At 46.2% G+C, this 26,474-nt stretch overlaps 12 protein-coding genes and 1 non-coding gene across 13 annotated transcripts; 7 read left to right on the top strand and 6 right to left on the bottom strand.

Annotated features, from left to right (window-relative positions):
- Nucleotides 1-530: 530 nt before the first annotated feature.
- On the top strand, nt 531-1,685 carry B0J16DRAFT_267037 (uncharacterized protein; the record flags this gene model as incomplete). The annotated part of the gene is made up of 3 exons (XM_046123433.1): nt 531-575; nt 628-912; nt 960-1,685. The coding sequence occupies 3 exons, from the start codon at nt 531-533 to the stop codon at nt 1,683-1,685; spliced, it is 1,056 nt and encodes a 351-aa protein (XP_045983728.1).
- A 25-nt stretch (nt 1,686-1,710) lies between these two features.
- B0J16DRAFT_399987 (S-adenosyl-L-methionine-dependent methyltransferase) lies at nt 1,711-2,566 on the bottom strand (the record flags this gene model as incomplete). Its single annotated transcript, XM_046132481.1, has 2 exons — nt 1,711-2,367; nt 2,432-2,566. 2 exons carry the CDS (start codon nt 2,564-2,566, stop codon nt 1,711-1,713), a joined length of 792 nt encoding a protein of 263 aa, XP_045983727.1.
- Nucleotides 2,567-3,367: 801 nt separating this feature from the next.
- On the top strand, nt 3,368-4,466 carry B0J16DRAFT_415364 (uncharacterized protein). Its single transcript, XM_046133520.1, has 2 exons — nt 3,368-3,695; nt 3,821-4,466. The coding sequence occupies exons 1-2, from the start codon at nt 3,413-3,415 to the stop codon at nt 4,219-4,221; spliced, it is 684 nt and encodes a 227-aa protein (XP_045983726.1). The 5' UTR covers nt 3,368-3,412; the 3' UTR covers nt 4,222-4,466.
- A 907-nt stretch (nt 4,467-5,373) lies between these two features.
- On the top strand, nt 5,374-6,944 carry B0J16DRAFT_287993 (uncharacterized protein). The gene is made up of 2 exons (XM_046124151.1): nt 5,374-6,792; nt 6,844-6,944. Exons 1-2 carry the CDS (start codon nt 5,392-5,394, stop codon nt 6,925-6,927), a joined length of 1,485 nt encoding a protein of 494 aa, XP_045983725.1. The 5' UTR covers nt 5,374-5,391; the 3' UTR covers nt 6,928-6,944.
- A 783-nt stretch (nt 6,945-7,727) lies between these two features.
- B0J16DRAFT_t144 lies at nt 7,728-7,838 on the bottom strand. Its single transcript has one exon. It is a non-coding gene; the product is annotated as a tRNA-Leu (tRNA).
- A 1,316-nt stretch (nt 7,839-9,154) lies between these two features.
- Nucleotides 9,155-9,835, bottom strand: B0J16DRAFT_267898 (uncharacterized protein; the record flags this gene model as incomplete). Its single annotated transcript, XM_046123462.1, has 1 exon — nt 9,155-9,835. The coding sequence occupies one exon, from the start codon at nt 9,833-9,835 to the stop codon at nt 9,155-9,157; it is 681 nt and encodes a 226-aa protein (XP_045983724.1).
- A 656-nt stretch (nt 9,836-10,491) lies between these two features.
- B0J16DRAFT_399979 (uncharacterized protein) lies at nt 10,492-11,867 on the top strand. Its single transcript, XM_046132480.1, has one exon. The coding sequence runs from the start codon at nt 10,598-10,600 to the stop codon at nt 11,807-11,809; it is 1,212 nt and encodes a 403-aa protein (XP_045983723.1). The 5' UTR covers nt 10,492-10,597; the 3' UTR covers nt 11,810-11,867.
- A 1,240-nt stretch (nt 11,868-13,107) lies between these two features.
- On the top strand, nt 13,108-14,075 carry B0J16DRAFT_343200 (uncharacterized protein; the record flags this gene model as incomplete). The annotated part of the gene is made up of 3 exons (XM_046127993.1): nt 13,108-13,421; nt 13,477-13,570; nt 13,627-14,075. Coding segments are annotated over exons 1-3 (359 nt in total), but the record flags the coding sequence as incomplete, so codon positions are not given.
- Nucleotides 14,076-15,208: 1,133 nt separating this feature from the next.
- B0J16DRAFT_385134 (uncharacterized protein) lies at nt 15,209-15,471 on the top strand (the record flags this gene model as incomplete). Its single annotated transcript, XM_046131480.1, has 2 exons — nt 15,209-15,386; nt 15,440-15,471. The coding sequence occupies 2 exons, from the start codon at nt 15,209-15,211 to the stop codon at nt 15,469-15,471; spliced, it is 210 nt and encodes a 69-aa protein (XP_045983721.1).
- A 165-nt stretch (nt 15,472-15,636) lies between these two features.
- On the top strand, nt 15,637-15,940 carry B0J16DRAFT_385133 (uncharacterized protein; the record flags this gene model as incomplete). Its single annotated transcript, XM_046131479.1, has 2 exons — nt 15,637-15,720; nt 15,773-15,940. The coding sequence occupies 2 exons, from the start codon at nt 15,637-15,639 to the stop codon at nt 15,938-15,940; spliced, it is 252 nt and encodes an 83-aa protein (XP_045983720.1).
- Nucleotides 15,941-16,033: 93 nt separating this feature from the next.
- B0J16DRAFT_399976 (uncharacterized protein) lies at nt 16,034-18,441 on the bottom strand (the record flags this gene model as incomplete). The annotated part of the gene is made up of 6 exons (XM_046132479.1): nt 16,034-16,648; nt 16,696-17,017; nt 17,063-17,579; nt 17,627-17,714; nt 17,764-17,881; nt 17,927-18,441. The coding sequence occupies 6 exons, from the start codon at nt 18,439-18,441 to the stop codon at nt 16,034-16,036; spliced, it is 2,175 nt and encodes a 724-aa protein (XP_045983719.1).
- Nucleotides 18,442-19,366: 925 nt separating this feature from the next.
- Nucleotides 19,367-21,915, bottom strand: B0J16DRAFT_287987 (uncharacterized protein). Its single transcript, XM_046124150.1, has 5 exons — nt 21,623-21,915; nt 21,034-21,524; nt 20,435-20,986; nt 20,098-20,384; nt 19,367-20,049 (listed from the first exon to the last, which is right to left on the bottom strand). Exons 2-5 carry the CDS (start codon nt 21,486-21,488, stop codon nt 19,433-19,435), a joined length of 1,911 nt encoding a protein of 636 aa, XP_045983718.1. The 5' UTR covers nt 21,489-21,524; nt 21,623-21,915; the 3' UTR covers nt 19,367-19,432.
- A 1,858-nt stretch (nt 21,916-23,773) lies between these two features.
- On the bottom strand, nt 23,774-25,701 carry B0J16DRAFT_267993 (beta-lactamase/transpeptidase-like protein; the record flags this gene model as incomplete). The annotated part of the gene is made up of 3 exons (XM_046123469.1): nt 23,774-24,725; nt 24,771-25,152; nt 25,200-25,701. The coding sequence occupies 3 exons, from the start codon at nt 25,699-25,701 to the stop codon at nt 23,774-23,776; spliced, it is 1,836 nt and encodes a 611-aa protein (XP_045983717.1).
- Nucleotides 25,702-26,474: the final 773 nt, after the last annotated feature.

The raw sequence follows: 26,474 nt of genomic DNA, 5'->3' as shown, positions 1-26,474 counted from the left end.
ACAGTCAGTATTGACCCCCTGTAATTTAACAAGTTTAAGTTATAGTACCAACTCTGAATAGAAAGGGGTAGTTCTCTGCAGTAAATTTAAACTAGCTTAATATACAGTCAGTTGTAAATCAGCTCCAAAGCTCTTTTCACTTACCAAATCTATCAAATGTAGAAATTATTCTCATGTTGTTTTCTCTGGCTACATCTTCAGCGTTCTAAAGACTTGCGCTGAATCGCTGGCTCCTACTAGATCAGGTTAGGCCATGCTAGCGCACTGCGTTCTCAGCAATTCTCTCCGGTCAATTACTCCAAGAGGCAACTATCTCCATTGAATGCCGTTGTAACCTACTTGATTAAGCAATTGTGATCTATATGTAAGAAGGCGAAATAATCGGACATAGCTCGCGAATGCAAACTTGGAGTAAGACCAACATGAGCAAACCACGTATAAAAAGGTCAATCTCTATCACCAAGGAACTAATTATCATCAACTTCAATTTCATCAAAGAAGCACCTCTCTCCATTCTTCAACTCATCACAATGACACAAACTCTCAACATCGCTGTGGTTGGCCTTGGACGCATGGTATATCATTCTCACAAGTTCATTTCATGGCCCCATTCTAACTCATCCTCAGGGCAAGCGACACGTCCATACCCTTCTCTACCGAGTCCCTCGTGCCAGAGTGGTCGCAGTATGTAGCTCCCTCGAGCATGAAGTCACCTGGGCCAAAGAGAATCAAGACTACAAAGACTTTGACATCGCTGTCTACAGCAACTATGATGAGATGCTCAACCACCCTGGTCTTCAAGCAGTCTGGGTGTCTACTAGTACCGACGTTCACTCCAGTCAATCCTTGGCCGCTATCGATAAGGGACTACATGTTCTTTGCGAGAAGCCTCTCAGCACTGATATGGCCGAGGTATGCATCTTCTCTCAGCCTAAGTTCATCTACTAACAATAATCCAGGCTCAAACTGTGGTTGTCGCCGCCGCCAAGAACCCCCAGCTCAAAGTCATGGCCGGCTTCTCGCGTCGCTTTGACGCTTCCTACCGTGACGCAGCCACCAAGATCTACGAAGATAAGGCCATCGGCGAACCCTTCATGGTCCGCTCCAACACTTGCGATCTTCTGGACGAAACAGGTTTCTTCGTGCGCTACGCCTCCCGCAACGGCGGTATCTTTGTCGACTGCGCCATCCATGATATTGACTTATCTCTTTGGTATCTTGGAAACCCGATTCCCAAGGCATGTTGGGCGACCGGTACTCTGCAACACCATCCTGAATTGAAAGAGCTCAACGACGTGGACAATGCCGTTGGGGTGGTCGAGTTCTGGGGTGGTAAGATTGCTTACTTTTACTGTTCAAGAACTCAAGCCCATGGCCATGATGTGTGCACTGAGATTACTGGAAAGACGGGTAAAATTTCGGTAAATGTTGTTCCGAGAGCGAATAATGTGGTTTTAGCGGATAAGCTGGGAATCAGGCATGAGGTTCAACCTGAGTATTGGCAGCGCTTCGAGGATGCTTTTGCCTTGGAGGCGAATGAGTTCACTGAGGCTGTTTTGAATGACAAACCTGTTCCTTTGCCGATTGAGGGTGGAATGCAGGTGATGAACATTGGTCGGGCACTTCAGCACGCGCTGTTGACTGGGGAATTGGTCAAATTTGATAATGATGGAAAGTGGGAGTAATTTCATCAACATGTTTGGACTAAATTCAAAAAGGTAGCACTCGGCCAGATCCTTTACGCGCAATAAAAATAGTTCCTCTCGCCTTAATACCGACGCCGGGGCCTGAGGGTCTAGTGAACGGAACCGCCCGCTCCCGGACAATCTTCTTCATCACCGCAGCGCCCTTGTCCTGTTCCTCCTCGCTCCAAGACCCAAACACCTTGGCACCGAACCCATGGATTAAGAGACCAGCGACTCCTTCAGCCGTCTGGGCTCCCAGATGTACGTCAATCGCAGTGGTGGTATGCACGTCGAGCCCGGCACCTGACAGCACGGCCTTGGTATGCTCAGGGTCGAGCCATATGTCCGCAACAGGCGGCTTGAACGGCGTATCGTCAGGGCGGATCTGCGCCTGAACCTCCTGAATAATCTTGATATGTCCCATCATCGTCCAGCCGGTGACGACGGCTATTCCATCGGGGTGAAGTGTGCGCGCTATCTCCCGAGCACCCTTGCCGGCGTCGGTGAAGTACATGAGGCCGAGGTTCGTAATGGAATGGGTGAAGGTGTCATCGGGAAAGGAAAGTTCCTCCCCGGCCATGACGGCCGCGTGGACGTTTGTGTGGGAGGAGAACCGACCTCTAGCAATGTTGACCATATTCTCCGCCACGTCGACGGCGTGGATCTCAGGCTGGATTCCGGACTTGAGGATGATGTCAGTGACGATACCGGTGCCGCATGCGTTGTCGAGTATCATGGAATCAGACGTCAGACTTTAGGTCCGCAATGGAGGAGATGGCATGATGCGCGAGTTCACGAGTAGCTCCACCAGTGGTGGCCTCGTACTTGTCTGCGGTCTTATTAAAGTGCTCAACGGCTGTCAGCTTTGGGGCGGACGACATGGTGGCAGGGTTAAAACACGACTTTAAGATAACACCATTGGCATATTGTAACAGGTTCGCATATTTATATTTTGTATTGAACCATGGTAAACGCTTTCCGATTAGTGATGTCGCTGGAGTTCGGAAGTCGGAGGAATACCTGTTCACTCATCATTCCGAGGCGGACGGTTTATAAGGTTGCAACTCTTAAGTAGTTATCCACGACCGGTATATTCCCTGCTGAGTTCCTCCGTTTTGTACTGAAAAGTAGAAACCCTCCGCGGAAGCTTACACAAAAGCTTCCGGGTGGCTTAGTTGCTTTTAGTGCCTACAGGTTTTTTTTTTTATTACTTTTTTTATCCTATCACTTCTTTGTTTATTACAGTTGAATCTCCTCCAAGATCAATGCAGGTTAAACAGCTCAACAACACACTTCTCACTTTTAACAAATTGCTCCAATGATAGTGAAGTATAATGTTTGTAGCACCCAGTTTCCCGAATGGCTTCTCGACAAACCTTCATTTCTTCGACTGTTGATCAAGAAAAATGAGTGCAGTCATTTCTTTATCAGTTACATTTATGCCACTATATTATAACGATCAGGCCATCTTGCTCTGTTCTAGATTTTCACTCGCCAATTCATCATTTGATGCAGGGTAAATTGACGGTTATAACATGTGATCCTTCACTATTTCCAGCCACATTTTATGCAGCTTGGTCGCATGACCCATTTTGTCTCTACCAATCAAAAAGTGGGTGTTACAGCGTTTCCCCACTCCAACCAACGAGCGAGAAATGCCGATCAAGATTGAATTCTTATCTCTCAACCTCAACATCCCTCACCAAAAGTCACAACTCACCGCAACAATGGGCATCTTCCGCATAGCAAGAAAGGCTATAATGCCAAGTCTGCTCGCCACATCCACAGGCGCAGCATACCTCGCTTCGCAAAACCCCGTCATCTCCCCGCTCCCAGCCAACGATCCCATCTGGTCCTCACGACTCTTCCGAAGAGCCAATCCCAACGGAAACCCCGCTACTCAGGATGTTGTTATCAAGAGAATTCCTCTAGAGAAGATTAAGCCTGAGCTTTTGCAGAAGAATGGCGATCTTGCGTTGGAGTTTTGTCGTGGTGTTTGGAGTGGTTGGGGTAAGTACCTCACCTATCATGAACTTGACTATCTATGGTTTTTGAGATGAAATATGCTCAAGGACGTACTTGCCAAGCTTATGATTACTAATATATATTGATCTTTTATTGACTTACATGCTCAGGCTACGCTATCCAGCGCAGGTATCTCAGCCTCAAGTACCGCGGTCCTGAGACAGAAGGCCAACTCTGGGATCCCGAACAACTCGCCACAAGCACTTACGACAGAGGCACCACTTTTAATGATCACTTTGAAGTGGTCGAGAAAACTAAGGAGTCCATCACCGTTCGTTGCGGCGACTCACCTCGCAACCAGCCATTCCGACCCTCAGACGGTCTTTTCCAGATCAGCGCCACCATCGACAAGCAAAATGAGGAGGTTGAGCTGCGCCTCAAGAGCGTCCTTTTCTCAAGCGAAGGAAAGGTTGCGGGAAACAAGGGACCTATGCCTGGTTGGATGACGGAACTGCATCAGTGGTATGCTAGAATCTGGGCTGAGACTGGTTCCTGGAGACTTCTTAAGTAAGAATTGGGAAATGAGGGATTATGATATACCAAGAGAAATGGATGAAGGATTTCATAGTAGATTTGTTACAGAATAGGAATGAAAGCATTTCCTGAAATCATTAAAAGATGACAGTGGTTGGTAATCGGGAACCGATGAAAGTAAATGATATAATGTACATTTAAGTTGCGCATAGGCAAGCTCGCGCTATGACCAACGGTGATAGCCTCAAGATACTATCAAATCAAACAAGTAGGAGAGTGGAGTAATTACAGCCGGGCGGAGAGGTATATCGCTTGCTCACATTCACCGCCCATCTGTCCCAGTTTGAAGATATAACACCGCATGACAGGTTCTCCCCCGCCGCTACAGGCGGCGTGCACACGATGTACCGTTTCTCAACCATTCCTTCCATACCTATCTACAGAAATTCTTCTTTTTCCTATCAAGCCGCAAAGAAGCGTCGTAACGAGGATAGCGATAAGCGCACCGCCGAAACACAGGCGAGCTCGCCAAAACGAACCACTCAGCTCGCTACGGCAAGCTCTCCAGACACACCTTTACGTATTCCACTGAGAACGGTTTGATCGAATGCGGCTTGATTGAAGAGAGTGACCACTGGGTAACATGAGATTATTGTAAGGGTTAGGGAGCCATAATAAGTTGACCCCGATGCTGGTCTAAACTACCATAAACCGACCGAAATGTTTCGTCTTCTTGCGCTCTAAACATGCGATTCTTCTGGTTCCCTGGCGAGGCATTGGATACGCGTATACGCGCAGGAATTACAGTGTATGGATCAGAATGCAGTCTAGTAATCTAGAGGTCGCAAGGTAAAATGTCCAATAATATGTTGGAAAGGTCGGAAAGAATCCCGACTTCAATTCATCTGCGTCACGGTCAAATAACGTAGTTGCGGAGTTTAGGCGAACATGTTCTTCCCCGCATTGTTCCTTGGTTTCAATCCACGCGATGCTACCAAACCATCAATTTCTCGAGCTAGGTGGAGATCATCATCAGGACAGTGTGGGGATTTCCTGGAGTCTTGACGTCTCGATATACCAAGTTACTCCATCCGGTAAGTACTTCTACCGCCGATGTCACGATCGGCACATTATATAGAGCCAAGAATTTCCCGCAATGGCGATGGATCTTGTAGGTTCAGTTGCGCAAAACTTTACTACGCCAGTCATGTTTACTCAACTCATCGGGGCCTTCGCTCTGTTCAACGCGCTGCCTCAAGTTTGCGCAGCGCCTAGCTTACAGAAGCAATGCGCGACATCTCGAACGGAGCACAAGCACAGACTGTTCGTTCTTACAGACATCAGCAATGAGCCTGATGATCAGATGAGTCTCGTTCGACTGTTGACCTACGCCAATGAGATGGACATTCGGGGCATCGCAGTAACCACCTCAACATGGATGAAGGATAAGATCGACTACGAAGCTGTCGTCGGTGTGCTGGACGGTTACAAAAAGGTCGTCGGAAACCTCAGCGCCAACGTCCCTTCGTCTGCACCTTACCCTTCGCACAAATATCTACTCGACAGAGTGCACAAAGGCCATCCAGTCTACGGACGAAAGTCACTCAACATGACAATCAGTGATGCTGGCAAGGCTCTGATTAAAGCAGTCGATGAGTCAAGCACCGAAGATCCTCTCGTCGTCTCGGTGTGGGGTGGACCTGCGATCCTCGCCGAGGCCCTCCAAGAAGTCTCCCGGAAGAGATCCCAATCCGATGTGGACTCCTTCGTTGAGAAATTACGCGTCTACGCCATTTCTGATCAAGATGATACTGGTGTGTGGCTTCGATTAAGATATCCTCAGCTCTTCTACGTTACTTCTCTCACTGGGTTCAGTGAGTACACAGTAGCAGCGTGGAATGGCATCTCGGGCGAAGAATACCGACACTTCGACCAAGGCGGCCCCGACTCAAGTCTGGTCTCCAACGATTGGCTCGAAAAGAACATTCGACTTGGACCATTAGGCTCGCACTACTTGAATTGGACGTTCATCATGGAAGGCGACACACCCGCTTATCTCCCCCTCGTCCAGAACGGCCTCGGCGATATCAACCATCCAGACTGGGGAAGCTGGGGTGGCCGCTACACTCTTCTTGATCAATCAGGCCAATCTAACGTATACGCTGATACGAGCGACTACGTCGTTGGCAAGAACGGACAAAGCTTTATTAGCAAGTTCGCCACGATCTGGCGATGGAGGGAGGACTACCAGTTTGACTTTGCTGCTCGAATGAAGTGGACTGTCAACGGCAATTATTCTGAGAATAACCATCATCCTGTTGTTGTGGTCAATGGATCTTGTGGGCCTGTGCCTCTTGAGCTGAAGTACAAGCCTGGTGAGAGTATTGTTCTCGATGGATCCGAAAGTTGGGATCCTGATGGTGATGAGCTTAAGTATGACTGGTTCCATTATAGGGAGCCTGGGGAGTATGGACGAGGGCTTGAGGGATTTGATCCGTCTTTGAAGATGGAACCTATCTTGACGACGCAGAGTCCGAATGTTAACGTCACCAACATCGAGACTAATGGGAGTGTTGTCAGGCTGGAGACAGCGAAGAAGCTCAATGATGTAAGTGTTATCCGACATGGTAATTGCATACGTACTAACTCCAAGTTCCAGACTCTTCACATCATCTTTGCTGTTCGCGATGCGACAGAGCAGCCATTGGCTACCTACAGGAGAGTTATCCTGAAAGCTGAATAGCTAGCTATAAATACACTTAGCACTATTTAAATTACAAGCATTCTTTATAGACCGTGATACCTGCCGCATTAATGAATATTACGCGTCTTATCTCTGTTAGAAGGTTTTACCTATTCCCAGTATGACGTTCGGGACAGGGTTTTCCTTCACCTACTTACACTTTTGAAGGATTATGACTTCAATGCATACACAAAAGCTTGTTCTGTCCTATCCCCACATAAGGTTCAGTCGGGCCAAATGCTTGTTATCTTCAAGCTTTTTCTTTCTTTATAAATTGCGCTACCTCTCTTCTGTTCTCGTCATGAAATCTTCTTCCTCTATCATACATCATCCATCCTCCGAGACTGACAACTTCCAAACCAACAGGACAACTATCACAGCTACTCTCATCATGACAAATGAGATCAAGCGTGCAGAGGGCGAGGCCTCCTTGACCAAGTTCGACCCAGAGACTCAAACAATGACTCAAATCACGAACAAAAAGCTTTATAATGAAGAGCCAGAAATGAAGACTAGTCACATTTCTCAAAACATCGAATCTACTTACGACACCACGTTCTCTTATTCCAGTTACTCTTCTATGGCAAGGACTATCAAACGTGTCTCGAAGTAGGATCAAGACGGAAGGTTCTGCCCGATTGGACCTGGTCGCTGTAAGGCAATCTCAGACCATCAAATAAGGTTTCTGAAGATATTTACACTTTTGATGACACACCATGACTGCTTTAACTCCACGGAAACAATCTCACACTTACGCTAAGATGGGCGCAAAAATTTAAAAACAAAAATAATTTCTATCTTGCCAAGATTGGGATTCGAACCCAAGAATCTTTCGATACTGCAATATACCCTGGTAAACAGGTAAGATAATATCTTGAGTGCAGCGCCTTAGACCACTCGGCCATCTTGGCAGTTGTTGTTGTTGATTTTTCTTTGCGTAATAACAATCAAGTAACAACTACTACTTGAGCCGGGTCAGCGGTACTTGCAACCCTCTTTTTACACCATTTTGGAGATGCGTCTACTCCAATAAAAAGTGGCAAGAGGACAGTCATTGCCGTCTGGATACATATCGTTGCGATGAGGGTATCTATTCATAGTCATTCGGAGGAGCGGAGGGTCTCACTATGGGGGGACTGACAAAGCAGTAGGTACAAACTTGCTGGGGTAGTAATTAGCCGTACCATGACCTAGTCTAGTGCTGCAGAGGAACAAAGGATAAATGATGAAGGCATTTCGAAAGGTTGTTGTGTCTTTCAGTTGTGATAAGATGCCAATGTGAACTATTTACAATCCTTTGCCTCTCTTTCTGGTCGCGTCAACTGGATCTGGGTCAACGGGTTATCTTTCAGAAGCTTCTCAAAGACTGTCAGCGAAATTTGCATTTTCCTGGCCTTTTCGAATGATAATATTGGGTTAGCTTTCTTTCTTTGTTTAATAATCAAGTCGTGAAACCACAAACATTAGTTGCATCTTCAACCTTCAATGGTTGTCCTCAAAGACCCCTGTTGGATGGCGGACTTCAAGCTGCAGAGACATTGAATGAATTCATCTAATTCGGTATATACAAGATCCTTTGTTCTCTCGTATTTACAGCTGGGTATAAATTATCCTTCCTTTCCTTCTCTGTCATACAAACCTTCATCTTCCATTCAGTCCCCTTGCCTCCACCACCAGAAGCACAACTACAACATCTGTCATAACCACAATCATGGATGTTAATCGAGTCGTCACTACCACCGACACCCTGTCCAGCACCCTCATTTTCCTTCTGGACGACACTACCGCTACAGTGCCGGACAACACGCTGTTCAAAAAAGTCGTAACTTATTTGTCTGAATTTGACCCAGCGACTCAAACACGTACATATGTTATCATAAGCGAGTATTCCTTCGAGGGACCTGGTATGAACATCACGGAAAGTATTCGAGAAAAGGTCAAGCGTCGCAATGACACGACAATCTATTCTTCTCGGACAATCTCCGTAAAGGTTCAGTCGAGCTAGATCTTGCTCGACTTCAGCACCCACATTTCCGGATGGCATTCCTTCGTCTTGGAGATGGCACGTCGTCTTAGAGGTGAATCTAAGGTCTACGAAACAGGACACTGGTGTGATTTCTGGATACTTATCGCGATTGATTAAAGCAACAGTAATGAAGGCTGAATAGTATAGACGAAGGATCAATGTAAAATATTAAACAATCTATAGAAGATACAAAACCGCCTTCTAGTTCGTAAGCACAGGTGCCATTCCATCAAATTCACTTGTCTCAGCAGCATCAACAAGCCATTTCCCTACACTCTCCCTCGTAATCTTAGGCATCCAAGCACAACCCTTTCCATCATCTGGCCAGACCTTGACAGGTCTTACTTCACCCTCCGCAAGCATGACCGGACGCGCAAGAACAAAAGTCAAGCCACTCTCGCGTACAATCCGGTCAACTTCGTTATGATCCTTTAGGCCAATGCCCATACTGCCGTGACTAAACAGCAATTTGCCGGGGAGATTCATAGATCGCCAAGAAGAACCAGCGCCTTGAGCTGAATTGACGATAACCTTGGGTTTGGTGGGCAGGTTGGCGTTGTTGATGGCGGTGATAAGAGCGGTCATGCTAACGGCCATGAAATTAGGTGTTGTGTCAGGGCGTAGTGCCGCGAAAGGCGACTCTGTTACCCTGACTTGTGCCAAAGCTGAGATAACAACTTGGGGAGGTTGAGGAGTCGTGAGAGCCTTGATGATGTCGGACTCTGAAGTGGGTATCCCTTGGACGAGGGTGAGGTTTGTGTGAGGGGGAAGCTTCGTGTTGGTGTTTCGTACTAGGGCAGTTACTGTGTGGCCGCAGGAGAGAGCTTCTTGGACGACTAGGGAGCCGTTGCGGCCTGTTGCGCCAATGATGAGGAAGTGCATGTTGATGGAGTTGGTTGTGAAGAAAAGTGCTGATTGAAGGGAATGCAAAGAGTAGATATTCTTGTGAGAGGTAGATAGTATGACTGAGATGTGATTAATCTGAATTGATTGATGATGAGAGAAGCTGTTGGCCTCTTTCCATCGCCTTTCTTTATACAAGAAACTCCTCTGTTCTGCCTCCTAAGACCCGGCCGATACTACCGGCTCCGAAGGCTCGGCCGGGTGGTTACTGTAAATGCGAGACTCAGCCAGTGGCTTAGAAATCAGCACTAACACCTTTCTGACAAAGCCCATTGCGAAATAGACGAGCTAGCCAATCCTACGAAGGCTGTGCTTCCTCTATTCGGCCGAAACCCTTTTCTAAAGGCTTCCATTGGTTCAGTCTCGGCCGGGTCAGACCACTCGGCCGATAGTCTGAGGGGCTGAATGATCGGATCTAGAGATGATTGGTGAGGTCGGAATTGCACGGCACTTTGTGTTACGAATATGCTTATTGATGGAGGGAATTTACTAAAAGACCGAAATTGCCGGGAGAGTAAGACGGTTTAAAGGGAAATTGGAAGGATCTGGAGGTGAGGTTTTGGCGGCGTGGTTTTTGTATATATAGGGTGGGTGAGGAAGTGGATATTGGCATCAGAACCATCAACTCTCCAGCCGCCAATACCAACATACATTCTACAATCTCTCCTAAAACTCCTCATACTTTATAACTCTATCAGACCCTTAATCTAAAGTCTTTCCTAAATCCTCAATACGATCAACATGTCATCCCCCAAAGTCGCCATCATCGGTGCCGGCCTCTCAGGTCTCTCCCTCGCTCTAGCCCTTCACCAACAAGGCATCAAGAGCACATCATACGAACAAGCATCCGCGCCCCTCGACATCGGCGGCGCAATAATGCTATCCCCAAACTCCCTCCGCGCCTTGGACAAACTTGGTGTTCTTCAACGCATGCTTCCCCACAGCTACAAATTTGACGAACTCTTCTTCCTATCACAAGACAATACACTCGTTGATGTATTCGAATTTGGGAATGAGCAGAAGTACGGATACACTGGGATTAGAGTTTATCGCTTTGAACTTATTAATGTCCTGCTTGATCTTGTCCGCGACGCCGGCATTAAGGTCGAGTACGGTCGCAAGTTTGATAAGGTCGTTGAAGAGAATGAGAGTGGTGTTACTTGGCGTTTCACGGATGGATCTGAAGAGACCGCTGATCTTCTCATCGGCGCTGACGGAATCCACTCTCGTGTCAGATCTTATCTCTATCCCGATCTTGCGCCAAAGTTCACGAACATGGTTGGCGTGACAGCCGCTGTGCCTACAAGCCAGCTTGGGGAGCACGATTACAAACTCCCCGCCACATTCATGCACGAGAAGCGCGGGGCTTTCGTCATCGCACCGCAGTTGGCAGATGGTTCAGAAGTTCTCATCGGCAAGCAAAAGGTGTTTGTCGGTGAAGATCCAGGTCGTGACGCTTGGAAGGCTATGAACTCTGACAAAACATGGTGCGTTGACTTTCTTCGTGAGGGAAAGGAGGATTATCCCTCCATCGTCAGCAACGCTACTTCCGATATTTCACCTGAGCGAGTCAACCTCTGGCCGTTCTATCTCCTTCCCACGCTTGAGAAGTGGGCAAGCGATAAGCAAAGTCGTGTTGTTATTCTCGGCGACGCAGCACATGCTATTCCTCCCACTGCAGGACAAGGAGTGAACCAGGCTTTCGAAGATGTGTACACCTTCGCTGGTGTTCTTGGTCTTACGCAAGGAAAGGGTTTGAGTGAGGCTCTAGATAAGTGGCAAAAGGGACGACAAGAGCGTGTGGATAATATTATTGAGTTGAACAGTGAGATTAATAAGAGGAGGATGCCCAAGGTGGATGGTGTTGCGGTTGAGACTAAGCCTTTCGATGTTGATTGGCTGTACAAGGTCGATTTGGATGAGCAGGTGAAGCAGTTTGCTGGAGAAAATTGAGATGAGGATGGGTGGCGTTGGTATGTAAATTGTCTAGCAGGTTTATGTTTATAGGAATGATACTTGTTTCACTTTACATATCTTTTCCCGCCTTGAACTCTCGTGATAAAATTTACCCTTCTCAAACTCTCAACAGTTAGAACGTCGTTTGACTTACGCAGCAGTCAAGGTATCTAGAGGTTTAGATGACAAGAGCCTAAGGGATAGAGTAATTTGCTCATATTATGCTGGCTTAGACTATCATTTAGACAACCTGGTTTAGTAACCAAAATCTCACTTACGTGCGAGGTGGGCCGACGATGGGAAATACTACAAAATGTCCACCGAGTTGTTAACCTGACCGCCCATGCAACCACCAGTAATGCTCAGATACCCCAGATCCCGGATTGCCACCTTCTGGTTTCATCAACAATCTCTACGAGCAACAGTAACGACATTGCGCTTCTTTCTATCGACACTGGAAGCTGTAATCACAGGAACAGGCTTGATGATCCGGATAGAACTGGATCCGGATCTCAATGCAGTAACTCTGTTCAGCAATCGCCGATTGTCTCTCACCATCTGTCGCCCTGCGGGCGATCTTGATATCTCACAACACTGACATCCAGATGTGATCCCGACAGTCCGTTTCACCTCGGCAGGCACTAATGTCAGTTGCCACATTAACCTTGTTTTTGAGGAGAGGATATGGTACCATGCATACATTCATCGACCTGCCTAGCCCTACGGGTTAGGACAAGGTCGTATTTTAGAGCGCTTAGATAGCAATATCGGGGTGGCAAGAAAGGTTATCGGGTTTGTATCCACTAATCTGGGGACAGCTTGATAGTCAAATCCATAGATTGAGCGCAGCGATATTCCGTTCGTGTTTAAGAGTCGTATAAACTCAGTGCTACCTTCTATTCTCGCTTTACGCGACCCTGTCAGCAGAACTTCTGTAGTTTTTTCGTAAAGCATGAACCAATCTATGCTCTTTTGGCGTGAAGGATTGTCTTGGCAGACATAAATTCCCAGAACCCCCCCAATTGCCCCCCGCGTCCGAGATCGGTAGGCTCGTCTCGATCAGTCCATTCCACCATCAGTCATGTCTGATGCGACGCTGACAATCTCCAGGTACGTGGCAACGGGTATCGCGCGGGTAGTGGAGATGGCTTCACCTTCCGGTTTGGGCTTAGCGCAGGAATCGACAGCGCAAAAGTGCCAACTTATCACTGGACCGACTTCCGAAACCGTGAATAGCTGAGTTGATAGCTTGGGTTCTTTTGTTGATTGTCGCTAAGAGTGGCGTTGGGGATATACTCACATTGGTAGTCGAGTTGTATATAAAAGAGCTGAGTGTCGACATCAATTGTCAACAACCAGACAACATCTCCACCGACAGCAGACCACAGCACAACAGACAATAAATTAACAGCAAATACCTTTCAGAGACTTTCTCAGTCATAAACTAGCTTTTAGAATCTTCAGCCGCCAAAATGAAGTTCATTCCCGTCGCCATCGCTTTCCTCTCCACCCTCGCCCTCGCCGCCCCATCAACCGAGGGCGATCTCGAGAAGCGCGGATGCTCTTGTAAGAAGGTCGGGGATGAGTGGTTTTGCTCTGGAACGACTTGGTCAGTGAAATTTCCTGTGCCTGAAGATCGAACGCGACCCTAACCTGCTTCATAGCCCACGCGCTCTTCCCGATGAGAGTCACTTCCAGAAGAGACAATGCTCTTGCAAGAAGGTGGCTGGTGAATGGATCTGCTCTGGTAGGAAGTGTGTAAGTATTTGTCTGCTCAATTGTGTTACTGAACGAGATTCTAATTTGCGAGATAGCCACGAAGTCTCCCTGATGATGCTGAGCTTGCTAAGCGTCAGTGCTCTTGCAAGAAGCTCCCTAACGGTGAATGGTTGTGTGGCGGACCGAAATGTGCGAGGGATATCTCCTACATGGAGGAGGTTGACTAGATATATTGTTGTGGAAGATGTTGTTGAAGATATCAAGCGAGTAAGTTTGTCCACATTCCATCAGGTGGCAGACTGGAAAGCTCACCACAGATTATAGTGGAGCCCTTTCACGTGATTTGTACCAGAATATTGGATACTGTAAGGCTCGCTTTATGAGAATGATGAGAGGAATGATATAGCAGAATGTTACTTGTCTTAGATACGAAGCGGATGTTTACGAATACAAGCAAGCTTTCAAATATTTGCATTGTCGATCGTGTTTCCGGTTACACTATACATTGACACAGATCTTTAACTGGCAAGACAATAGACAGGATAGCCTCCATCTGAAAGATGAAATGATTGACCCATGAAGTCCAGTCTTTCTTTTCTGTGTAATTGAAGTTCAGTGTCTTATCGTTATCGGCGTTCGGTCATGGACCGGACCGTTGACGCACGGGCCACATGGCTCGTCCCGCTTCGGCAGCGAGATCTAGATTGACTGTCATTGGCTGGCCGACCCCCCACGATCTGGTGTAAGCAATGGAGGAAGGCGCACCTTCCGCGTTGGACTGAACGACAGGCAGAAAATAATAGATAGATCGAAATTGCAATTAAATTGGATCCTACAACTAGTATCTCTAAAGTTGTTTGTGGAATTCGTCAACTTCGACCATCAATATGGACTCTACCATACCCCAAATCACAATCACTGCTCGGTCTTGCCAGTCCCGATGCCTATTCCTTACAGCGCAATTATCCCGCCGTGGGAATTCTTCCCGTCTGATATCTAAATCGATTTAGAGAATTCAAGCCTTGAAAAATAGTAGGTCTATCTCAAAGCCGACTCTGCCGCCGCCGAAAGAAAAGGCAGAGCAACTATCCGAGGACGGCCAGTTAGTCCCAACCAATTTCTCTTTTCTGCGCAATTGAAGTTCAGGGCCGCCAAGCTCATGCGTCTTTTCATCCAGCTTAGTGCTGAGTTTCTCAATAGCCTTTGTCGGGTTGTCGATTTAGTAGAGGGCCTATCGACCATGGAGGATGCCTCTCGTTAAAACTCGTCAGAGGTATCGGTCAAGGTGGTAACCCGCCTGTCAAGTTTCTCGACTTTGGCCTCTGTCTCCATCGTGAGATTGGTGACAGAAGAATTGTTCTCTAAGGCTTAGGCTAAGAAAGTCTTCTAATTGCTAAACTAAGGTTAATAAGATAACCAAACTATTCGTCTCTTTGGCCAATTCTTCTGACATCCTAAGGATTATTGTCGGCATGCACCAGACCTGTCATGCATGGACTGCCGTGGCACTGCCATTTCCATAGCACGATCCAACCTAACTCTGATTGGCTGACCAATTCACCTTGGACTCCTTACCTACCAGAAATTCCAGTCGTGTTTGTTGATCCTACAAACCCATCTTCTAGACGCGTCCTGTTCCTCCTTTGCTTGCGGACTTAGTCAAATTCAACGATCGAAATGGACAAAGACTCAGATTTCATCCCAGAAACCACCATCACCGCGTCGAATGGGGAGCAAGTCCCCGTCATGCTCTTTCCGATGCCGCTGCCTGAGAGCAGGATCGTCCCGCCGTGGGAGTTTTTCCCCGAGGCTGTGCCTGAGCCTGAGCCAGAACCTGCACCAGAAACAACCTTCGGTATGCTCTAACTTACTGTTTATATTGTTGGAAACTAATATCTGTATTCCTAGACTGGGACAATGCAACATTCGATGAAGCCTAGGAGCACATGGAAGCCGACCTTGCTGCCGCCGAAGCTGAAGCAGAGCAAGTGGTTGAGGACCGTTTTTACTGTCACCTATCAACGGAGCTTTTCTCTGAGTATAAGACTATGAGAGTACCAGCCGATGAATTCCGGCCGCACTGTTGCCGCATTTGCGGTGAAGAAATGAGTCCGACGAGTCTTGCGCGCCATCTTGGTATATGGACTGGGGGGAGGGTAGGGTCCTGGGTTCTCTGTCCAGCAGCTCCTGTTTGTATTGCCTATGTATAGGTTGCTTAACATATGGCTAATGAAATCGTAGAATCTTCTTGAGGGCGCTGGTGTGGGATGGGTTCCCAACCCAGCTGAAGAGGAGGCTGGAACCGAAGAAGACGATGACGAAGACGATGTTGAAGAAGAAGACGAAGAAGAAGACGAAGAAGGAGGAGACGAAGGAGCGCAGTCATCCATATATTGGGACTTCTTCTGAGGAGCCGAAAGAAAGTAGTCTAAGAGCAAGTCTAAGCTATCATAAAGTGACCAAAGTATTTCGTCTCTCATGTTCCCTCGTATAATGCTTGGTTCACTCTCCAACCTTCAAAATCTCAGCAGCTCTCAAAACAGCCTTCGCACTCCTCTCAACCCACTCCTCAGCTTGCGTAACATTCCCTTGATCCAAACTATCCTGCACAGCCGGGAAAACATCCGCTCCATAACCACTCTCCAACCCGGGTGCACTAACAACATTGTAGAAAGAGTATCTACCAGGCAACAACCCCTCACTGGCAAATCCACGACTGAATTCTCTGAACTTGGTGTTCACCTCAGCTAACAAAACAGTGTCGTTGAGAGCGAGTGCTTGTTTGGCGATTTTGTCAATTCGCTTTCCTGCGGACTCAAACGCGGATACTGCGTCGGAGAGGGAGGTCAAGTCGAGGGTGTAGTTGGAGAAACGATCTTCGAGTTTGTCTTCGAGATCTTCGTAGATGTCTCGTAGGGCTGAGCCGGCGTGGGTCATATCCCAGGGGATAAGGGGATCGTCGGCGATGTGGTATGTCAGGAGTGTCACGTATTGACCCATTGCCTTGTGAAGATGGAAACCGGGGTCAGCATAGTTGGTCATCCAGTCGTGAGTGTCGTAGAGAGAGTGGTAAGCGTAGACGGGATCTTTGGGGCCTGGGCCTCCAGCAATGTCAAGCTATAAAACGTCAGTTTGGCAAATTGAAAGTGGGATGGCTATCTTACCGAGCTTATTCCGTTATGGTAGAATGCTGCGTAGTCACTTCCACTGCCCATAGCAGGAAGGACGCCCTCGGTAGCATTGAACCAAGCATCGTAAAGTGTAGGTCCAGCACCGTAGCCCTCAGGATAGATGACCTTCTTCATCGTCTCGATAGCGATCTTCTGGATCTCACCTGAACCAACGATCTCAGCGCGAGGACCAGATACGGCTGTGTCGAGGTTGATGTATGCCACAACCTTTTCGCGTAACTCGGGAAGATGATCTTCCACCCACTCTGTGCTTCCCATAAGACCGAATTCCTCAGCGTCCCAAGAAGCAAGAATGCTATACAATGTTAGCTTGGCTCAAGTGTGAGGGTGGGAGGCTTACATGGTTCGACGAGGCTTCCAACCCTTCTCAACCAACTTTCCAAAAGCCTTGGCCATCTCAATAAGAAGAGAACCTCCAGAAACAGCGTCCGCCGCACCACCGCCCGTCCAGCCATCGCGATGGTTACCAATAATGACATACTCATCCTCATTGGTTCCGTTGATTGAAGCAAGCACATCCCACGCAGGCTCTAGTCTCTTATCCATGATATTCACAAGGTTCAGCTTAGCACCGGGTGCTGGGCCACTGTGGTATGTCACGTTGGAGAAAGCGCCCTTGTAGTTGGTGCGGTTGACCTGCTCGGCGGAAAGACCGTGGCCATCCAAAGCGTGCAGGAGCTGGAGGCCATCGCGGGGAGAGATGGGTATTGAGGGTGTAGAGGGGCCGTAAGGAGTTATGTCGGCTCTGGGGGCGTCTTTGTGCGAGGCGTAGCCGATTGTTGATGGGTCGCCGAATGAGAGAGATCCCCAGCGGGTGCTGCCTCTTTGGATGGCTGAAGGATGACGAGCTGGGCCGTCTAGGAGATGTTAGATGAGTTTACTCAAGGGGAATGTTTTTACTGACCGGGGTATGGAAGGTAGCCGTTCTCTTCGGTGATCTCACCGTCCTCGAGAGGGTCGGTGTAGATGATCGTGCCGATCATGCCGTTTGCCTACACAGATGTTAGCAAATTGATACTTACTCTTCTTTGGGTTTCTTACCTCAGCATTCTTGATCTTGACACCACGGTTCATGCCACCGTATTGAACCAGAGCGATTCGCCCTTCTAACTCAACACCGAGATCCTTCAACTTCTGGAAGTCCGCCTTGGCACCGCGTCTGCCACGATTAGCTTCACTCAACCAGCCAGACTCTCAGACTTACCCAACGTAGACATATTCAGCATTAACCCTGCCACTACCCGCAAGCGCATGAAAAGCAACCTTTTCCTCAGGATTCCTGGTCTGAGCATCCCCCTCCAAAGGATCCTCCAACCTCTGCACTTCAAAACCACTCCCGTCAGCCCTCTCAAGCTTCAGCGTACTCTCCGTGGGCTCAGTATACGTAATCCAATACTCCTCAATCCAAGATTCCCAGCCGTGCTCGGACCATTTATTCTGTGTCCATTCTGCTTGGCTACGGTTGTGGCCTGCGAGACGGTAGCCAGAGGAGTAGTAGAGGGACCAGTCGGAGATGGAGACGTTGTCGAAGGAGTTGACAAGGAGAGTTTCAGTTTCTGAGAGGATGGGTGGGAAGGGAACAGTTTCACGTTTGGTGAGACCGTTGCTAGAAGAGCGGGAGTTGCGCTTAGCCCGGAGGTGGGAAAGCTCGTCCTTGTCGGGCAGACACGCGTAGACGCATGCTGCCGTGAGGAGGGCGGATGCTAGAGTTCTAGACATGATGACAAACAGCCAGAAGACACCTCAAGTACCGTGACAAAACACAATGCTACATGCGATATGGGCACCTATTTATACTGCTCACCACCTAACGAACATCCGTCTTGGCCTATTCATCGATCCAACAAGCGGGGAACTTTCCATCAAGAACATGATAAGCTAGGTCTTACACCGCATCGAACCTATCTCAAAAAGGAATGTGAAGTTCTATCGCTTAAGAATAATATGCAGTATGCGGAGAAGGACGATAAGCATGCTGCAAGGCTTGGGGTGACAAAACAAAGGAGTCTAATTGCTAACCTTACCTCGCATAAATTGACCCGAACATTTCGTCTCTTATGATCCTGCGGGCCAACTTTTCTGACACCCCAACAACTTACTGCGTCATTGCTTGGCGTCGTGTTATTCTGGCTTTGCTCACCTTCCAACTTGGGCTACGATCCGCGCGGCGTTGCATTTTGAGCGATGGAAGGCGGGGTTAAAGCGAACTTCTGTTTGTGTTCCCAGTGTTTCCGCGAGGTTATTATGTTTAAGCTTGTTTTTGGGTTTGTTTGAAGCGGGGAAGCTTTTCCTATCACTGGTTTCTTGAAGAGACAAGACTAGTCCCCAGGGTCAGTCGCTTCCCTGCAACTCGGACAACTGCTCTTGATCACTTTCGGCATCGGTGGCCAAGGGAGTTTCGAGAAGCTTTTACTCATCAGTAAACTTGGATTACCCCAATCTTCAGGGTGCTGGAACAATTGGCCGCTGAAAGCACAAGAGACGAAATAATTCAAACTACCTTATGCTAGCCTAGAGCTTTAGACCGGCACTTAGGCTAGGTATTTTACTCCGGTGCCTTCAGTTTTAGAAGATGGTTCTTCTGTTACCTACATCTCGTATATGAGTAGACCAAACAACAGTACGGATGTCAATCAGAAGTCAAGTAACACGTGAATCCATTAAGATATAACTATTCATACAGCCAGGTCCAGCCCGGCGAATTACTTCCTCACTGCTGTCCATTAAACCCCGTAAATCCATTCCCCAAGGTATCAAAACCAGGATACATCTGCCCCCAGTTCATATAATCCGGCTGCCCCATAGGCACCTGATCACCCATCATCGGCTGATACATGACCCCATTATTCCAAGCCGTAACATCCGCAACGTCCATCTGCCCCAGTATGGAAGGCTGTAACTCTCCAAACCCTGCAGGAACCTCAACCACCGTCTCAGGAACTCGACTTCCCCTCCCCACTGTCCGTAAACTATCTCTACTCCTCAAACTATCCCTATGACCAAGACTACTGCTCTCCGAACCATCGTCTAGGATTACACCGGAGTCAGGACGGGGCATTATCTCACGGCTCTTGCGTTGAATGATGGTTTGGGGGTTTTGGGATCGTGTTATTTCGTTCTTTTTGTTGCTTCGATTTGTGTATGGCATGTTTTGTGCGTTGGCGATGCAAGAGTCGAGTGTTTCGACGAAACATTGGTAGAATTTTGTGGAGAGAGTTTCGAGGGTTGCTGGGTTGGAGATTTTGTCCATCAGAGATGATTTGAGGGTTTCGAAGGCTTCTTTGTATCTAGCTGAGATCTCGAAGTGTTCGATTACAGGTGTGTATTCTAGATATGTCAGTCCATAGCCATTAACCAAATCTCATGTGTACTCACCATAAGGTCTCACATCACTGTCATCATCATCCGGAAACACAATATTCCAGATCTCCCTCCACTGGACCTCAGGTGAAGTCCCGCTCGCTCGTTTCCTACTGAGCAGCTTCGTAGCAGTTTGAGGATCGATTCCACTCTCGGCGTCTGCATCTGCGATATCACACATGTACTCCTTTGGTAAACGCTGATGATCACGGAGCTCCTTTCGTGTAGAGAAATCTCGACTGCAGCGATCGCAAACGTAGGCTGATGGATCGTCGCGCTTATGCTGCTTGACGATGTGTTGTCTATCGCCAAACGTTAGTAAAACTCATCGAGGGGGGGATATCTAACTCACCGGAGTTCTGCGAACTTGGGAAAATAAGTCATCGCGCAACTGTGATGATCCCTCACGTTAAACCGATGAGGATTTCTCTTTCGAAAAGGACAGCTCAGTCTCAAATTCTCATCATCCTTGGGATTAGGTCTCGGACGCTTCGCCGGTAAAATTCCAGATCCTTCACCATCGCTAAACTCATCGCCATCATCTTCTCGTTTACCCTGCTTCTTGCGCTTGTTTCGACGATCAGCGTCCTGAGAGGGTGTGGAGGATGAACTGGACATTGATAATGTGTGTGATAATTGGCCGTCGGAGGCAGATTGCCAAATATGCTGGGAGATGTCTTTTGTGAAGTTGGATACCAGGCTGTGGACTTTGGACTGGGGGATTGATGTGTCGTTTAGATCGACGCCGTAGATGACTTGGAGAGCGTAGTTGAGGACTAGGTTTGCGTCTTCGGGTGTGACGGCCTCATTGTCTTCTTCATCGGCGTCAAAGTCTGGGGTATCCATGTGGTGAGATTCTGTAGGTGTGAGGACGCGTTCCTCTTTGATGAAAGAGTTGACAAGACTGCGAGAGTCAGAAACACATCGCGCATGGAAATTCCAAAGGCTTACCTCGCAGGACGAAGCTCAACAGGTCGCACTCTCTCATTCATCCCCCGAATCTTGATATCGAACTCGGGATACCCCGTAACAAACGCATCATCATCCTCATTCACAAAAGTCGAACAAGTGCCACTACTCGGATTATGACGATGACATATCCGACTCGCAGGTCTAGATTCCGCATCTAGTTTCGCTGCAGCAAACTGTTCTTGAATCGAAGCAGCATATGTAGTACTTATCGGACTAGCCAGCGTAGAAAGAGAATGCGTAGTCGCAGAATCAGGCACATTGCCTGAAGAAATACTGCTCATAGATGACTCGGTTGGTGAGCGTAGACGAGTAAAGTTGAGACTTTCGGGTACTCTCTTCCCATGTCGGGTTGGGAATCTGGATACATTTTGGCATGATTCTTTGGTGCGGAAGGGAAGATGGTGAAGACCAGCTTCGCCAACTTGATCAGTCATGGTAAAGCGCTGTGGTGTTTAAAATGGAGATGAATTCTAGAAACAATCGAAGTCAGTCGGGGCTTTGGCGATTGAAGGGTCTAGTCAATGCTTGACGCCATTGGTTTCGGGTAGATTTGACGGGTGTCGCTTACATGGATGATTATTATGCAAAGAAGAGACGAAACAATTAAAGGGTAAAAATAGGCTGTCGAGGGTTCAATTAAATTGAAAAACGAGAAACAATGCGTTCTTGGGGTAAAAAGAGTGTGGTTGAAGTAATAAAAATGATACAAAGAGGGAGCCTAAATGATTAATCTGACAGTAAAAGAGAATCTGACAGAGACGGACAAGGGAAGGAAGTCAGCATTATAATAAGAAACAAAAAAGGGAGAGTCACAACCGTTTCACTTCGTCTCCCTGGTTCTTTCGCACAGGTTGCCTCGCCTGAGTCCTGCAGACAAAATACGCCTTTTACTGGTTGGGGTCCACTGCACTTATATAAAAATGGTTAAGACCGCCCCTGAGGGTGATGCTGATTCGCTTGTGATGGCCGCTGTTGCATGGGCTGTGTTTGTAGCGAGGACAAGTTCCCAGGCACCAGAATTGAAGAAGACATAAAGGAGGTTATTGGTCAGCCTTATGGTTTCAGCAGTTTGAAGGGTCGATCATAATATGATGTGATTAGATGCCGAGGAACGGATGTCCGTGTCGACTACATTCGTCCGTATATACTTGGCTAATAGGCAACAGAACCACTATCGTCTAAGGATTTGGGCGCTAAAATACAGTAGAGTAGTCTAAGCGCTAGACTAGTTCACCGCCACCCCGTACACCCCTAGACCCCGCACACCTTTACATAAAAAGACTATATTTTAATTAATAAATAAAAATAGCTTAAAGCTATATAATATATATACCTAATATATCTTTTTATATAATAAAAGTTATATTTTAATATAAAAATATTTTAAATTTTACTATTTTACTATATAGTATTAAATTAAGATTTTAATATATAAGATTATAATACTTAAAATACTTTTAAATAATTTATATAAAAATATTAAAAAATAGTTCAAATTAAAAAAAAAGCTTTATTATTTTATTTAAGCTTTATAGTTTATAAATATATTATAAAGTTTTAAATATAAAGTATATATAAGTATAATAATATTAATTAAAAGTATAATATATATATTTATAATTAAATTATACTTTTACTTTAATATAAATAGATTATTATATAGTATATATAGTATATAATATATTTTAAATTAAAGTATAAGATATAACTTTTAAATAAACTATATTAACTTTATATAGCTTTTTTTTTTATTTAAATAATAATATTTAAAAATATAAGGTAAATTTTACTTTTTATTATTAATTTAAAAAGAAAAAGAAAAATATATTAATATAAATAAAATATAATATAATCCTTTTAAACTTTATAGTATATTATTTTATAAGAAAATTTAAGTTATATATATTATATAAGCTTATATAGAATATAAGCTTAATTTAAATATATAAAAAGTCTTTTTTATAATTTAAATAGTAATTAATTTATTTATAAAAAGAAAAAATATAAATATTATATTATAAGTATTAATACTTATAATTAAAGCAAAAGTAAAAATCTATTAAAATTATATAAAGTTATAACTTAAAATAATATTAAAAATATATATTATTAATTTAAAAACTTATAAATACTTAAATATTATAGCTTTTAAAATATATTTATAATACTTAAGTTAGCTTTTAATTAAAATATATAAAAAAAAATATTATATAATTTTAATTAATATAATAAAGTACTTATAGTTATATATAAAGAAAATCTATAATATATTAAAATTTCTTAACTTTAAAATTTTATATTAAGTTTATTAAAAATATTTATAATATATTTTAAGCTTTATAAGAAAATATAAAGTATAAAGTATATATTAATAAGTTTTTTTATTATATAGCTATTTTCTTTAGTATTTAAAGTAAATAATAAAGATATTGCTTTAAGGTGGGAAAAGGTGTGCGGGGTCTAGGGGTGTACGGGGTGGTGGTGAACTAGTCTAGTCTAAGCTAACATAAAGCAACCAAAGTATTTCGTCTCTTATCCTCCCGGCGGCTAATTCTTCAAATACCTTGACAAGTATGTATGTGGTGTGAAGAAGTGACCAAGGCCTTTGAATCCAGGTGGATCTAATGGCGACCACTCAAGTACCCAACGATATATACAGAAATTAAAATCCTCCATCAAGCCCTCTAATACTCCGGTTCACTCTCAACCTACAAACCCATTAGCCCAAGATCACAAACACAGCCATAACAACAGCGAAACCCATCACTCCAAACCTCTCCCTCTCCGCAACACCACTCGTCTGACCCTCCGCCGATTTCTTCTCCGCCGGTTCACGTACCTTTGTCAAAGTAATATTAAAAGCAGGACTCTTAACAGCCTCGATACCATCTTCACCCTCCATAAACACAAAGAGGTCGAGAGGAAGGTAGTTGTACACCATACGATCCTGCTGAAACCAAGTCTGACAAGTTCCATCCTTGAAGAAAATTTCCTTCTCGGATTCAGTGTTGTTCGCAGGAGGCGTCTTGTCAAACACCGCACGCCAAGCCTTCTGACCCTTAGTCTCCAAATTGCTAGGATACACTCGCGCGTCAACGTAAGCAGTCTTGGTAGAAGCGCCAGACTCTAGTGCGTTGAAGTTGTAGGAACCGATGTGGTTGAGAACATCGAAGCCGCGCATCTGCCAGCTCTTGATCTTGAACCCAGGGCCTAAATCTTGGGTAAAGGTGATGCTCGAGTTGGTCTCCTTGTCCTCGTAAGTGCCACCGTAGGCATCATATGCGTCTAATTTACCGGTGATCTCAATAGCAGGCACGAGAGTTTTGATGACCGCGGTGAGGATCTGGGCTGTTACGTAGGGGTCTTTGGTGGCTTCGCGACCGCCGGTCATGATGGAGATGACGATGTCGTAATCGGGAATCATGACAGTTTGAGAGTGGTAGAGACCTAAATCTCCGGACTTCGAGTAAACGTCAATTAAACGTTCGTCGTATGTGATGTTGTCGCCTCGGAGGATCTCCCAGGGTCCGCCGACTTGGTACCCCCAAGAAGCAGTGTTGGCTTCGGGCTTCATCCACTTGCGAGTCTCAACGGGAGACAGAAACTTATTGGCGAGAATTCCTTCGGCGAGGAGAAGCATGTCAGAGACAGAAGAGAAAATACCACCGGCCCTAAAGATGTTAATACAAGCAAAACCTCAAAATCAGGAAACTCACGATCCAAACACGCCGAGAGTAGAGTTCCAAGTAGGTTCCGTCTCAGGAATGAACAGATCCTTCTGAGGAGGAGTCTTGTCGACATAAGTATGCTTCATACCCACAACATCAAGAATATCACGCTTGACGATGTCTTCATAGGGCATGTCCTCAACTGCCTCGAGAACAAGTCCGAGGAGAGCGTGGCCGACGTTGGAGTAGACGGGGTTGGTGAAGGGGCTGTAGACGGGAGGTCGAAGATTGACCTGCTCAAGAAGATCGTCACTGGTACAAGGAATTGTGCCTGGGAGACCAGAGCAGTTGGGTCCCTTGCCCTTGGCGATGGGAGGAAGACCTAATGGAGCCCAAGGCTCAGAACCAACAATGCCGAGATCTTGAGCCACTATGACAAGTTAGAATCAATCATCACATCATTGAAAGATAACTTACTATCAACACCAACACCAGAAAGGTGACTAGCAAGCGATCCAACGGTAACATCCTCCCACTTCATCGAAAGAATATCATCCTTGCCCGAGGTCTCGTTCAGCTTAGGAAGATACTTCAGCACCGAAGCGTTGAGATCAATCTTGTCATTAACCCTCGCCGCCAAAGCAGTAAAAAGCTTAGAACCAGACGCAATTCTGAAAACAGTATCCTCATCGATTTTGTCGGTACCCAAACCTGGATTGGGGGGTGTGAAGCTGTACGTAAACAGAGAGTCGTCCTCGTGGATTGACTTCACAGCGATTGATACACCGGAAGTGTTGAATTGAGAACCAATTCTTGCGTCGAGGGTCTTTTTGAGAGTTTTGTTGGCGGTCCTGATGTAGGGACTTGAGCTGGGGGATTGAGGCGCTGGGAAAACGGGGCCCAGAGGAGGGCACGCTTTGCCATCGACGAGAGTCAAGACGCCTGCAGCTACAGCTGCGATTTGAAGAAAGGAAGGCATCGATAGAGAATGTGATGGTATAAAGTTGGATTGTAAAGAGAGAATGGTGTGTAGATCAAATCGACTACAGCGCGTTGGGAACATCAATTATATACACAACACCACAACACTATTCACTAACACATCTTCGCATCGTAAATATCCCAACAAGTCCAACATTCCATCCTAGTTTGTTCATCCATCGTGCCATTTCGTCTCACACAGCCTCCCCGCTTCCAGAATTGAATCCTCCAAATACCACACCAGGAGGGTAACAGAAAGATCATCCTCCAAGACTTAAAGTGCTAAAATAAAGTAGCCTAAGTACCACTTTAAGCTAGCATAAGGTGGTCAGACTATTTCGTCGCTCGTGCTTCCGGCTGCCGATTCTTTTGACACCCAAGACGCACTTGTAGATCCTAGCACAATGCAAAACCGGCTGCAATCTCGGACACTTGGAATGCGAGAATTGAGCCAAGGATCCAGCTTTGGTTTCCGAGCTTGGAGTCCGAGCCGACCAATCGTCAATTTTGGAATGAATGGGGCAGGATGGTGACAGAAACATTCCAAGGTAGTCAAAAATAGATAGTCAAGCTGAGGGCCATTACCGGTGTCAAGTGGCCAAGTTATTCTACCCTCTCGGCCAATCCTTCTGTCACTTTGCGGCGGGGTTCCACGGACGGATTTAGTGATGGAACGTCGCTGGATCATGGACTAGGGCGCTGTAAGGCTGAGCGCGCGGGGAGCGGCCGCGCGGGTGTTTGACAAGCGGGCAGCAAGTTTTTGGCGGCGGG

The sequence above is a fragment of the Fusarium flagelliforme genome, assembly GCF_020744385.1.
Source record: "Fusarium flagelliforme strain FIESC 12 MPI-CAGE-AA-0113 chromosome Unknown B0J16scaffold_4, whole genome shotgun sequence".
Lineage (NCBI taxonomy): Eukaryota > Fungi > Ascomycota > Sordariomycetes > Hypocreales > Nectriaceae > Fusarium > Fusarium flagelliforme.
The sequence above is the reverse complement of the archived record's forward strand: the minus strand, read 5'-3'. Positions and strand labels throughout refer to the sequence as shown.